The sequence below is a fragment of the Pangasianodon hypophthalmus genome, chromosome 17, assembly GCF_027358585.1.
Source record: "Pangasianodon hypophthalmus isolate fPanHyp1 chromosome 17, fPanHyp1.pri, whole genome shotgun sequence".
NCBI lineage: Eukaryota > Metazoa > Chordata > Actinopteri > Siluriformes > Pangasiidae > Pangasianodon > Pangasianodon hypophthalmus.
In genome coordinates this window covers 11,618,055-11,632,575 of record NC_069726.1, presented here as the reverse complement: position 1 = coordinate 11,632,575, position 14,521 = coordinate 11,618,055, and the positions used below count along the sequence as shown (strand labels likewise).

General features: G+C 39.3%; 1 protein-coding gene across 1 annotated transcript; it reads left to right on the top strand.

Moving 5' to 3' along the window:
• Positions 1-2,153: 2,153 nt before the first annotated feature.
• ets2 (v-ets avian erythroblastosis virus E26 oncogene homolog 2) lies at positions 2,154-7,886 on the top strand. The gene is made up of 9 exons (XM_026941914.3): positions 2,154-2,350; positions 2,875-2,940; positions 3,709-3,829; positions 4,065-4,184; positions 4,303-4,503; positions 4,707-4,922; positions 5,030-5,293; positions 5,392-5,510; positions 5,717-7,886. Exons 2-9 carry the CDS (start codon positions 2,881-2,883, stop codon positions 5,930-5,932), a joined length of 1,317 nt encoding a protein of 438 aa, XP_026797715.1. The 5' UTR covers positions 2,154-2,350; positions 2,875-2,880; the 3' UTR covers positions 5,933-7,886.
• The last annotated feature ends 6,635 nt before the right edge of the window (positions 7,887-14,521 follow it).

Here is a 14,521-nt window from a genome sequence, read left to right as displayed (position 1 = left end):
AATTACCTCATTTGACTCACACTTTTATCCAAAGGAACTTACAATTGAGACAGGATACAACCGAGCAGTTTGAGAGTTAAGGGCTTTGCTCAAGGACAGTAGCAGCTTAGAGCTGCTGAGATTTGAACTCATGACCTTTTAATCAGAAGCCCAGTGCCACTTATACCTATGCAATGTATATACTGTATGTTTGTAACTACCTATATGTAATACGAATTTTCTATACCTAATCTTAAATCTTGCCCTAATCTTAACCCACAAAAAATTGTTCCCCTTTCAATTTTGACCAAAAGGAGCACATGTGTTTTATAAAAACCACTTTACTTTCTCAGCAGGACTATCTTGCTGGTCCTGAGTGTTAGGTTACCCATGGTTTTTATTTCTGTTTTTTCTACATAGACATTTTGGTCATGACAGTTCGTAAACACGCACACACACACACACCAACCCACATACGCATATATATGCTTATTTGTATAGTGTTAGAGTTGAGGCTCTACCCTGCAGAAGAAACAATGTTCAAAAAGTAGCTACAATCTGCTACATTATCTGCTAATTTGCTTATTAATTGAACATTCAATTTTTACACTTGGGGCATGAGAGGTATGGTTATTCCCATAAAGATACTCTGAACAAAAATAATAGAACTAGAGTCACTAATTAAGGAATAAAACACGATATTCAACAACAGGGTGATGTGATACAGCCTGATGTGAAGTGAACTATTTTTTTCAATAACAACACATCCTGATGTGTTTTATTCATATTATTTTATTCTACTGTTTACCAGATAATCTTCCCACAGTTACAATTTTTATTAATGAAAGAACAACAGGTCACTCTTTATTTGTTTGCAGATACATTTAATGTTGTGGAATTTCAAGCTAGTTCTTATTATCACTTACACTATACCAGCTATAAACAGTTGTTCCATAACCAGCTTTTTTATTTCTCACACTTGAAGTTAATAAGACAAAAAAATTCACCTTGTTACCAAGAAACTGCCCTTAAGACTTTACAGTGGAGGAAAATGTAATGGAACAGTCATAACTCTGACTGTTCCAATGCACGGACACAAAATGTTAAATAAACCTCTCCACACAGAAAGCTTCACCATATCAGTGTTTTAACAGTCTTTTTTGTACAAAAGTTCTGGTCCACTAATTTGATTGGTCAAGTGGAGTTCCAACCAAAAGAATGCCTATATTTCCTATAACCGCACTGGGACGTTTCACTGTGTGTATCACTCCGCTCGTCTATGTTCGCCATGAAAAATTCCACTTCCTAGTTCAAAACGGTTACTACAGTCGTGTTAGCGACATCATCAGCGGACATACCAAATGATACTTTTCAGGTATATAACTTTTGACTTAAAATATGAAAGCTCATCAGATGAAGACGAAAAGGAAGAAGGGACGCCAATTTTACCAGAAGCGCCTAGGAATGTACAAATCAATGTGAGCTAGCTAGCCAGCTAGTCGACATGCTGTAAAGCGAGTGTGGCTTTTTTGGGATCTATTTCTAGATCTATTGGGATCTAGTGGAGCAGAAATAAACAGAACATTTGGCCATATAGTGTCAGAAAAGTCACTTAGTCGATATTAATTTCTTATTGTATAAAAGTGATATTGCTTTTAGAACTGTTGTATAAAAACGATATTACTTAATTAGAATGAGCGCATTAATCTACACCTTGCAGCCGGAACTACTGTGTGAGCCATTACTACATTATTATTATTATTATTATTATTATTATTATTATTATTATTATTAATGAATCACACAACTACTGTGTGATTCATTAATCTACACATTCTTCACCAATCAGAACATTCACCAGCACTGGGAGAAGTGAGAGAGGACTTCTTAAAAATTACAGCTAAAGTGGGATTTATGCGTCATGATATTTACGTAGGCTATCTGAACAATTTCTAAATTGAGGTTACTGAACGAGCAATTCTTTATATTACTGCTAATGAAACCATGGTAATGTTTGTTCAAACACTGTCTCCCTCAGGTCAGTTCTTACGACAAGAGGAGGAGTCACTACGCCGCCGTGGCTCCGCCCACCCCCGCCTGTAAAAAGCGGGTAGAGGCGGAGTCGTAGGCGCCGTGGCCCCGCCCACCTCCTCCTGTAAAGAGCGGGGGAGAGGCGCGCGCTGCTTCATTCACTAGCAGCTCTAGCTTTCTGTATTATTACAACACGTCGCTTTGGTGAGTCAGCACGGCAATTACCCACAGGATTACTATCAAAATAAAGCCCGGGAAGGATTAACTCTCCTGAGAAACCGCGCTTTGGATAGTTTGTGATTGGATATATCGTTACTTCCTCGGCGGAAACATTCAACAGGTCAGTGGGCTTGGGTTTCTGATCCTCTGCTGAGACTCTCTGCGTCTCTGCATTAGGGATGATTACGGCTTGTCTGATCCCAGCATCCCATCGCCTTGGAAAAATAGCCGAATTCAGAGTAGTCATTTATTGAATTAAATTACTTGGGAAAATTAAATTAAGAGTAGAAAAGTTAGCTGAGTTTTACATGCATGGTATGAATTGCATGATATGATGCGCCTCGACCGGAATGTGTAATAAACATTTTCTGGTGGTCGCTCATCTTATTTTCCCAGAGTCCTCCCGGGCTGCTGACGGCTGCGAGATGAGTCACTTCTCAGCAATGAAGAACATCCCCAGCCCCATCCCTTCCTCCCAAAAAAAAAAAAAAAAAAAAAAAAGAAAAAGTGTAAACTACGGGTGAACTAGAAATATGACGCATAGCCGTAAACAAACGCCGGATGGAACAGCTCGCGCGTGTTTTGAGCGCTTTTGCTTATGCATGAGGGAATTTGACCTGAACATTTGTCTTGGTTATTTTGCAGAGTACAATGTGTGACCTCAGCATGGACCAGGTGACTCCTCTGTCATCAGGCTATCGATGCCTGAAGGTAAGGACCACAGGCTTAATATTCTCTCATGACACGTTCTTTCCTCTACCTGGCTCCTTCTTCCATTCAGAGTAGTAATTAAGTTAATTCACATTTCCCATTTTATTCACACTTCTGATCAAATGTTAAGCAGGGTTGAATTATTCTCATCAGAAATAGTGATTAGTCTAGACTGTAAAATTCTGAATGACTTGGTTAATTGATAAGTTGTATGACGAGCTCTGTGCACCATGAAGGTTCATGAGGAGATGTAGAATAATGAGGGTACGAAGTTTCAGAGCCGATTCTGACCACTGAGCAAGTGGGTCTAATCTAATCTAAAGAAAACAGGACAGGTTTTAATCTGATTCTGAAGAGTAGCGCTGCTGCGTGCTGATTGGACGTTCCGCCCACGCGCAGCCTGCCTGACACGGAACAGGAAGACCATATATGGTCATGTGCTGGTTCCGTCTTTTCGGGTTTGAGTAATAGTGGCTGTGTAGAAAGGGAGTGCCCTCAGGGTTTTTTCCTCTTTTATTATCTGTGCCTGCCTTGCATAAGTGACTTTCAACACACACTGTGAAGTTTAATGATTCATAGTCTGCTTTTTTATGAATGTAATTAGTGGACCTGTCATTAAGCTGGCAGTAAACACTATTCTGAATTCACTGCTTACCCTAATTAGTTTGACAGCATAATGGCCCTTTAGTGTGGTATAGCAATACTGTAGCACTCACCATGTTCATAAAGTGATGATTTTTTTTTGATGTTGTTTTTTTTTTTTAACAGAGGCAGGTAGCTTTGGAGCTGTTTGAAGACCCCATGTCTCTGTTCTCGGGGTTTTACCCATTAGTGGAGGAGGAGCAGGCAGCTCAGGAGGTCCCGTCAGGTTTGGAGTGTGCTCCACAAGGTAGGAGACCAAACCAGCCCATGAGAAACACTTCAGTTAAAGTTTACATCAGTCATATACTATACCCAAGATTCAAGCACTTGAAGTATCAACGAATGCTAGTGTGCATAATCATTAAAATAATGATAAAAATAAAAATAAAAACCTCAACAGCCTAAAGTTGTAATATTAGAGCTGTACTTTGATTGTGTCTTAGGGAGTTGTTTATTCATATCTTAATCCCTCTGGTTTTCAGACCTGGGACCATGCTCCGTGCCTCTGTTGACTCCTTGCAGCAAAGCAGTGATGAGCCAGGCTCTGAAAGACAGTTTCAATGGTTTTAGCAAAGTCCAGCGCATCTGGGGTATCTCTAACAGTGAGTCATTCTTGGCTTCCTAAACTACTTAGGCATGATAGAAACACCTAGGATTCGTTCAGTGTAATGAATTCTAACTTATAACATTAACGTTTGATATTATGCATTAATGTTTCAGACCCACGGAAATGGAACAAGCAGCATGTCCAACAGTGGCTGCACTGGGTCTCTGGAGAGTTCAGCCTCACCAATGTGAACTTCTTCAAGTTTGATATGAGCGGCCAGGAGTTGTGTGACCTGGGAAAAGAGGGTTTTTTGGATTTAGCTCCAGATTTCGTGGGCGATATTCTTTGGGAGCACCTAGAACAGATGATGAGAGGTAAGGCCTCTTCTCCTTAGATAGGTATTTCTATCTATATTTCGGTTCTATACAGTGATTTCTCAAACAGCTATATAATAATGTATTTTTGAATAATGATGATTAACTTTCTAAGTACACTTTTGCATTAACATTAAGTGGACTCAACACTTTGAACCTCATTGGGTAAACCAATCTCTAACCGAATGTGTTTGTGTCTAAAGATTTCAGCGTGGAGGACACACAGTATGCACTGCAGGCATCAGACAGCACTGGTAGCCTCCTAAGGGAGCTATTTGAGGCCCCAGCTAGTCCCACCCCTCTGATCTCCAAGCCAGATTTCTCCATGTTCCCCAAACCTCAACTGAGCACGGTGAACGTCAGTTACATCAGTCAGGAATTCCCAAATGGCAAAGCACAGCCACGCCTTAACACACACTGTGAGTCTAATAACCTATTTGCTTAAACAAACCTGTCTCCTGACATCCTATTAGATCATTCTAATGGTTTTATTGACAATTTGCGTCTGGTGTGTTTCATCCTGCAGTCTCATCCCATGAACAGACCTCTGTTGAGAGTGTGGACAGTGTGGAGGGAACCGAGCGTGTCCTGCACTCGTGGGGCAGTCAGTCATCCCTGGCCGACACCCAGCGCGTGCCGTCTTATGACAGTTTTGATGACGAGTACAGCACAGTGCCGCTGAGCCTGGGCAAGCAGGGCCTGTCCTTCAAAGACTATGTACAGGAGAGAAACGAGCCGCTGGAGCAGGGCAAGCCTGTCATCCCTGCCGCTGTGCTTGCTGGATTCACTGGTGCGTGGTGCATTAGTCTCTTTCATCTACTTTTGCACATTTTTTTTTACTCTCTGACGCTAATAAAACCCCTGCTGTTCCTGTGTTGACCTTTATAGGAAGTGGCCCTATCCAGCTGTGGCAGTTTCTGCTGGAGCTCCTGACCGATACAACCTGCCAGGGCATCATCAGCTGGACTGGAGATGGCTGGGAGTTCAAACTCACTGACCCTGATGAGGTGAGAGAGTTAGCATGAAGGTCATCACTTATTCAGATTAATTTGTGCCTAATAATAATAAGTCAAGATGACTGGACTTGTTTTATCCTAAAAAATATTCTATTCTAACATTCTAACATTAAGTATTGTAAGGAAAATATATAATGAAAACCTCCATATGCAAATACATGAATTCTCATAAATTTTGGCCATATATTTCTCTGCAGGTGGCGCGTCGCTGGGGTCGCCGCAAGAATAAGCCCAAGATGAACTATGAGAAGCTAAGCCGTGGCCTGCGCTACTACTATGACAAGAACATCATCCACAAAACAGCTGGCAAGCGCTACGTCTACCGTTTTGTTTGTGACCTTCAGAACCTCCTGGGCTACGCTGCTGAGGAGTTACACGGCATGCTGGGAGTGCAGCCTGACACTGAGGACTGAACCAAGCAAATGCCTCTAGGAGGGGTGTGTTTGATGGAGAAGGGGAAGTGCCCCCTGATGTCCACTATTACAGTCGGGCTCTTTAAAGGTCTGCGTCCTGAGTGACGGCAGTAACGCAGCTGCACTTGAAGCCTCTGCACTGGCTACACCAGAAAAAGTGCAATTTTCTGTGTTTCGTCTGGAGCAGGACATCTCTGGATCTTTACAACTGCCTCATTTGAGTGAGACAGGACTTCTGTAAGTGAGCGAACATCTGGTGCAAAACAAAAAAAGAGTCTCACGTTCTATAAGCTACATAACTATGAAATTCTCTTTAAAAATGATGTACTTTTCTTCTGTCAGCAGAGTTTCAGAGTTTGTCAGGAGTGTGCTTCAACTAAAAGAGAACTGTACAGGGAAGCTTTTACAGAATATTTGTATGTTGGCAGAGAGAACAGGGTGCCTGTGCAACACACTGCATTGAGACTGTTGTTATATAACAAATGCTGTTGCCTTTACTGATTTGCTAAGTGCTTTAAACTCCAGTCTTGCACGCACCCTCTGTTACTAGAGAGCCATCCAGCATATCAGCCAAGTACAAACCTGTAGGTCTACACGGTTTTTCTTTTTCCTTGCGGTCTTACTCAGATCTGTATTTTCAATAGACCATGATTGTAACTGAAACACAGTGTATAATTTATTTCAACATTTTGATTGCTGTCACTGTATTGAACACATTTTGTATCTGGGTAATTATTTTTGCAAAGGCCAAAGTGACATTCCAATGTCGGTATCTAATTTCATTAGATAATTTCAAGAGATTGTCATTAATTTTGCATTAAGTTTAATAGCGCATTGGTAGACAACACACCTGTAAAACTTGTCTCCAAGGATTTATATCAGATTTTGAAACAGCAACAGAAATTTTCCTCCTGTCTTTTTTATGCTGTACTGTACTTCTATTAACATGGATTGTTTACTATAAGTAAATTTTATTTATCTTTTGTTTATTTATTTAAATCAAAGCCATACAGGCACTCAGAGGATTTGACAAATAATGATTGTTAAATATTTTTGTTGTGGTTAGTTCTCTTATGTACATAGTATTTTTTGATTTTGATTTGTAGTATATAATCGTGTTGGATCTATTTAACTGCTGCTCTTAGCATTACTGGATATAACTGGTACAGGAAACTGATAGGAGGGGTCATATTGTGCCAGATTTAAAAAAAAATCTTACAGTTAACAATGTCATGGAGGGGATTGTGTCCCAACCATAACTATACATAACCTTCAACAAAATCTTTGTGTGAAAAGAAAGGTGAAATGAGTTTGTATTGCTATTTGAACTTGTTTTGTGAAACTGTTTCAACCTTCACACAAATATTCTTGTCTTATATGTTTATAAAATTATTTTTCTACATAAATCCTTTGTGTTATGTTGTTTTGCAATATTATATGGGTTGTGTACTTTTTTTGGTACAAATACATTACAGAAACAGGGAGGGAATGAAAGAAACAGCAATATGGAGCCACCAGCTCATATAAAAAAGTGTAAAAGTGCTGATCTGGGACAGATATCCATTTTTTTTACAGATAGGAAAGGCAGGAACTGGTCCTGGAGCTAAACCGGTTGATAACTGTGATATAGGTAAAATAGTGTATAGGAAGAGAGAGAGATGTAGTAATACTTGTGCGCTGACTTAAACAGCGATGAGTCAGGCCTTCAGTGACACAGTTGGAATGTTGAGAATGAACAGATAATACCTTAGAACAGAGAAGTAACTGGAATTCAAACTGTACTCTCATTTTGGTATATAGCCAATCATTGCTGGAAACAGTGATTAAAAGATCACGTTTCTACTTTGCTCACTGATGTTCAGATTACTTTTTAGTGCATACTTTGCAAGTCAGAACTCGTGTATCACTCTGGTGACACTCTTGTGCTATTGTGAAATAAATGTTTTTCAAATGACTTCAAGCGTGGTTGCTTTTCAGAGCTATCTTAAGATTTATTATCATACCATGTCATAAAGTATGTCGGAAAGTATTCAGACCCTTTCATTTTTTGCAAGCACACTTTATTGTGTTATAGACTTAATTTATTTTTTTTGGATTACATTTACTTTTTTGGCCATAAATCTACACACAATAATCCATAATCACATGCTGTTTGTTTTGTTTATTTTAGATGTCTCTAGACCCTCACTGGAATCCACCTTTCGCAAATTCAATTGATTGGACGTGATTTAATAAGACTCGCCTATGTGTGTATAAGGTCACATAATTCACAGTGCGTGTCAGACCAAAACCCAAACCATGAAGTTCAAGAAACTCTCTGTAGACCATCACAATTTAACTGTGTGGAGATATAGATCTGCACAAGGGCATAAGACCATTTCTAAAGATTTGAATGTTCCCAGGAGCACAGTGGGCCAAGACACCAGGACTCTTCTTAGGGCTGGCCTTCTCGGCAAACTCAGTAACTGGGCTAAAAGAGCTTTGGTCTGTGATACTTGAGTATGGGGAAAAACATTCTCTGGTTGGATGAGACAAAAATGTAACTCTTTGTACTGAACTCCAAGCATTCCCTCTGGTGAAAACCAGGTACTGCTCATGAACTGGTAATACCATTTCAAAGGGTAGGCACGGTGGACCTCACATCTGTGACCGAGTTTCAGAAGTCCTCTGCAGAGATGGGAAAACCTGCCAGAAAGAGACCCATCTCAGAAATACTCCATCAATCAGCCTAGACGGAAACCAGTCCTGAGTAAAAGGCATACAGCAGTTACTTAAAGGACTCTGAGAGTATGGGAAAAACTACTGGTTTTCTCTGGTTGGATGAGACAAAAATTTAAGTCTTGGGGCTAAACTCCAAGCACTCCCGCTGGTGAAAACCAGGTACTGCTCATGAACTGGTAATACCATCCCAAAGGTGAGGCATGGTGGACATCTCTGAATGTCCTTGAGTGGCTCAGCCAAAGCCTAGACCCCATAGATCCCCACAGTTCACAAACCCTCCCCATCCAATGTGGTTGAGCTTGAGAGGATCTACCAGGAAGAATGGACGAAACTGACCAAATTCAGGTGTGCATAGCTTGTAGAGACCAGAAGCTGTAATTGTTGCCCAAGTTGGTTCTACAAAGCACTGAATAAAGGGTCTGAATTCTAATCGAAATGAGACTTCTGTTTTTCATTTTTTAATAAAATTCCAAAAATTTCTAAAAACCTGTTTTTGCTTTGTCATTATATTTATTTGTGTGTAGATTGGTGGCCAAAAATTTGAATCCATTTTTAATTTAATCTCTAACACAATAAAGGGTGCAAAAACTGAAAGGGTCTGAATATGTTCCCATGCAGACAAAGGGAGAACATGAACTTAAACTCAGACAGTAACCCAAGCTTGGAAAAGAACCAGCACCATGGAGCTGTGCGCCACTACAACATCCAGTAGATTTCAAATGAAAGACAAATAATAACAAATAAAATATCAACAATATTTAAAAAACATTATGAAGATCTATGTATGCAGATTTACATTTTGCAGTTTCTCTTATACTGGATGATTTCCCTGACTTTTAATTTGATAATCAGCACTCAAACAGCAATGGGTCTTACACTTACATAACACAATGTTTCACACCTCCACACACACACAGACACATGCACTGACACACTTGGAGAGGGTGTGAGTGAATGCTTGACACAAGTGCACAGTCAGTGTTATGAATATCACATGCAGTGAGTGATCTGTGCTCTAGGAGTTTGTGCGTGTGTGTGTGTGTGTGTGTGTGTGTGTGTGTCAATACTGGAAGAAAACACCTGATGTAATCCCTGTTCTGGTACATTAAGAACCATTTGTCACATAAGATCATTACTGCATAGTCACTTCTGAAAATGAAGGCAATGAAAGTCCACAACTCGCCTCGCCTACTGATTGATGTGTTAACACAATAGCACCTGGTACCGTGGGTGTAAAAATCAGAAATACTTACAGGTTTACTAGTAGTTTATAATATATGTTGTACTGTAGATAGATAATCAAAAATGAGGCGAAAATAGCACCAGCCACTGGCGAAGAGTCCCTTCTCTTGAAGAGTAGCTGTTTGACTTTAGTAACTAGCTAAATTTCCTAACAAACTAGCTTTATATAATGTAATTAAAACCAAGCACTAATGCTAGCTAACATCAGGCTATTACTGTTTAAATCACCAGCCATTTCTGATAGTTAATAGCTAACATTATATAGTGTAGTTCAAATCTGTGGCCAATATCAACAACAAACTAGCTAACATTAAGCTACTCTCAGCTGCTCATGGCTCATCAAAAGCTAAATATCTGGCTTGTGAGACTAACATTAGACAAACTAGTATATTGCGTAATTAGCACAAGCAGAGTATACGCAACTAAAGGGACATGTCTTAACTGAACACACTTCCACAAAAAGGAAAGCTGTGTCCTTCAGTCCTGTTTCTTTTTCTCTCACCCACAAAGCTGCACACAATCTCTCTCTCTCTGTCTCTCTCTCTCTCTCACACACACACACACACACACACACACACACTTCAGTTTTGGCTCAACAGCCTCATATGAGCTGTGCAGGGTTAATAAATGCTGTTCAGCTGATGGACAGACACACGGAGCAGTGCATGTTTGATAGAGCCTGCAGGCTGAGCTGAAGTGAACATTTTTCCCCATTGTGTTTTCAACAGCAGTCCATGTACAGACATTTTCTCAGATGATGTAACTATTGTTTACTGGCATTACATTAACCTGCCATTCTCGCCATGATATAGTTTTCCTTAGCATCATGAGTCTTAAAAAAAATCATGCAAAGAATATGCACCACACTAATGCTGTATGTATGCTGGTTATCATGCAATGCCGGTAATGACATGAAACATGAAGATGGCTTTGTATGCCATTTAAGCATTATTTTTGAGGTTTATTGAGCCTGTAGCACAACACTGAATGCTCAGTTCTGTACAAACTACTTTCACATGGTCATCCTAATTGTATCTTGGATTATGCAAGACTGTATGCACAATAAAAAAGAGGTGATCTGATTCCTGATATAAACCTGATATGATTGTGGCCTCTATGGAAAAATGCAAGTTATTTGGTTACATTACATGATCATGCTGTGTTTATTTAGGCTCCTTGAACTTGAAAACTAATATATCTTTACACGACGTATTATGACTTATTAAATGACATCCTCAGTGGATAACTGTTTGAATCAGTCACTGCTGTCATGTGCAGTTTTATGTTGCAGTTGTAAGCTTTATTCAGATGGTGTGGCTGTGTTGGATTGCCGATTGCACATTGTGGATTGTGGTTCTGTTGTAAATGTGCTCACTTTCATGCTTGTTTTACAGTAAAGATCATTCAGTTCATTTGAATCACAGCAACGCCTCCAGAGCTGCTTCATTACTGAAGGCACAAAATGTTCAACGATAGCAAGCGGTCACATCTCACACCTCATTCTGAGAAGCTGCAAAAGAGATCCAGTGAGTCACATTCATGGCTTCAAAGGCTCCCTCAAGTTCAGCGTATTGAATCAGGGTATGTTTTATACTATGGAGGACTGCTCACTAGGAAATTTTCCAATTAACTGAATCATGTATTAAACTGAAGGCTGTGAGTAAATACCTTGTGTTTTTGCATCTTACCCTTATGTTTAGCAGGATTTCAGTCTGTTTTAGAAAACTGTGTTCCAGCCACATTTCCCTTTAGTGCTGCTACCAGTAGAAAGCAATAAAATACAATAACAATCACTCATGACTCATATATATCAGGCTAATAACTATTCACAATAACATACAAGGAGATCAAACAGGTTGCTTCAGTGGCATCTGTATTTATCTCTAAGTAGTTTTCTAAGCATCAGGCAATACCATGATTAGCTCTACATTATAGTATAATCACAAGCAAGTACAAGAGACAACATGACGATTTCTGAGTCACTCTATTTGGCTGTAAAAGCTAAATTTACTATTTTTTCCACAAGAGTGTAAAATCACTGTATCACAAATAAATATGTCTCTAGGGCAGCTATAAATTGCAATATTTTAAACATGTTATTACTGGCTCTAACCGCTATTAGAGTGAGTCTAGGTCAGATATTAAGGCAACTTATAATGCGGAGGCAGGTTTACCTCAGAAATTGCCTTAACTTTGTTGATGCTTGTCAGAAAGGGTGTGCCCTTTTAACAGAATATTGCTTTTCCCCACAAACAATCTCGATGCCATCGTGTATATATGTTAAAAATATTTTCTTTTACACATATATTGAATGCATTTTTTTGTTGCGTAGACTCCAGTGTTTTTTCCCCAACAGTTGTACCATATGTCTTTCAATTTCTCTACATTCTTCCACAGAATTGCAGGTTTGTCAGTTAAATAAAGCGAAGTGCTCCAGGCAGTGTGTATTTTAACACAGTTATGAATGGTGGTATATTACATGATTTTCGAATGTAAAGGAAAGCTATTAGGTGCATGGAAAATATTTACAATCCAACTCATGTCAGTTCCTCATGACAAATAGAATGCTAGTTACATGGGTAACTGCGATACTATAAACACAGCATAACCACCCTGTCATTTGGAACCAGCACCAACAGGTTCCAGGGAATGATGGCTATATGACAGTAGTTTTTAAATAAATCATACAAGGTCTCATGGTGATTCTAAATGTTCCTGGTGGTTATCCATTGTTCACAGAACCAGAGTTTTATATATTGAATTAGTGATATGTTGTGTCAGATTTCACTCTATTTAATGTTAAAGTTTATGGAATATTCCCAGCTGTAAGAACTTTGAAGGTTGGCTGAAATATGTTCAAACCCACATGCCTTCAAGGCACATCTGCATTAAAGAACTAAACAGTGCATTAATTTAGTATGTGGAATTTTACAGTTCGGTGCTATTGTGTAAATGCCATGCTTTAGCAACAAAGCTCACCCTGGCTGCGTATTTCAACTGCAAGCTGTTACTTGAGAAAGAGCCAACGGCATGGACATGAACGTCACTGCAACATCTCCTCCTCCTGAGCAAGCCGTAGAGTATGCAGACATGGATTATAGCCAGACTGAGTCAGCGTCTCACACATGTACACAATGCCAAGCAGGAATGGCCTGACAAAATGTTTAAAGCCAAACTCTTAATGCAGGGCCCAAATGAAAACCACATGACAAAAGTTATAAAGTACTTAAAGCTCTCTAACATTGTGAGATAAAGAACAAATCACAAAGCATGGTAAATGGTGTACTTTTATAGGGATTAAACCAAAACCCTAACTGATTTAGCTGACCTTGCAGCCAAGAAATCATTTAGAAATAGTAATCATAACTCAGTTCTCTGCTGATCAACACTGACAAATGTTATCCAAATCACACAAAAGTACATGCAAGTATTGTCTATTAAAAGAAAAGAATACCATCTCATTTTAAACCACAGTGGTTTAACTTTATGTCATTGTTTCGGAGCTGTAGCTATTGCAGACTACCAGTAATAACTTTTCATTCATTTATCTTCAGTAACCACTTTATCCTAGTCAGGGTTGCGGTGGATTCGGAGACTATCACAGGAACTCTGGGCATGAGGCAGGAACACATCATGGATGAGAAACAAGTCCATCGCGATGAACTAGGCACACACACATTTAGTATAGCCAATCAACTAAATGGCATGTTTTTGAGAGGTGGAAGGAAACCAGTATGGACATGGGGAGAATATATAAAACAGTAACCCAAGCACAGGGACCCCAGCACTGTGTAGCAGCATCACTTCCCGCTGCTCCACCATGCCACCCAGTGATTACTTCAAAAGATGAAAAGATGTTTCTGTGAGAAACTTCTAATCTACACTGATCTAAGACCATTATCCATCTTCTTTTCTAACACTAAGGTATTAGACTTAGCGAAATTAAGATTTACTCTGACTTCAAAAGGAGCCTCTAGATTTGAATCATTTTATGACTCGCCCATTGAAAACATATTTCTTTCGCTTCAAAACAATTGTCATGAAGCTTTCCTGTATGTAATTACAGCATGAAATTAACCTGACCCTTGACGTCAAGTTGTCATGGAAACTAGTTAAGGCTTGTCAGTGCTGAATACATTTACGTGAACAAGACACATGAACTTCTGCTTCCAAAGTATAAGCAGGTATTAGGTGTTACTTGCACTGCCATATTATTCAGCTACAAACTACAACCAGCAGTACAGATTAAACTCCCACAAACACATCTAACTGAACTCTGTAGGCATCAACTGAAAACTGTAGATGGCTAGTGATATTACTGTATATATTGTTTCAACTACAACTCAAAAAAGAGACGAACGTCAGTGAACTATGGGAAAGTGTATTAAGTATACAAAAAGATATGTATAAAGACATAAAAGATGTCAACTTAAATATGGATGTAAGAAGAACAAACTATATTTCCGAACTAGAGCAATGTTGACAAGGATTTAAAAATGGACAGAGGAAATCTTTTTATTGAGAAACTAAAATTTTTAATTGGTTGTCCCATTAATGGATGAAGACATCACAGCACAGTTGGTACTTGTTAAAGTATGTGCCAAAACAAAGTCTGAAGTGAACCGG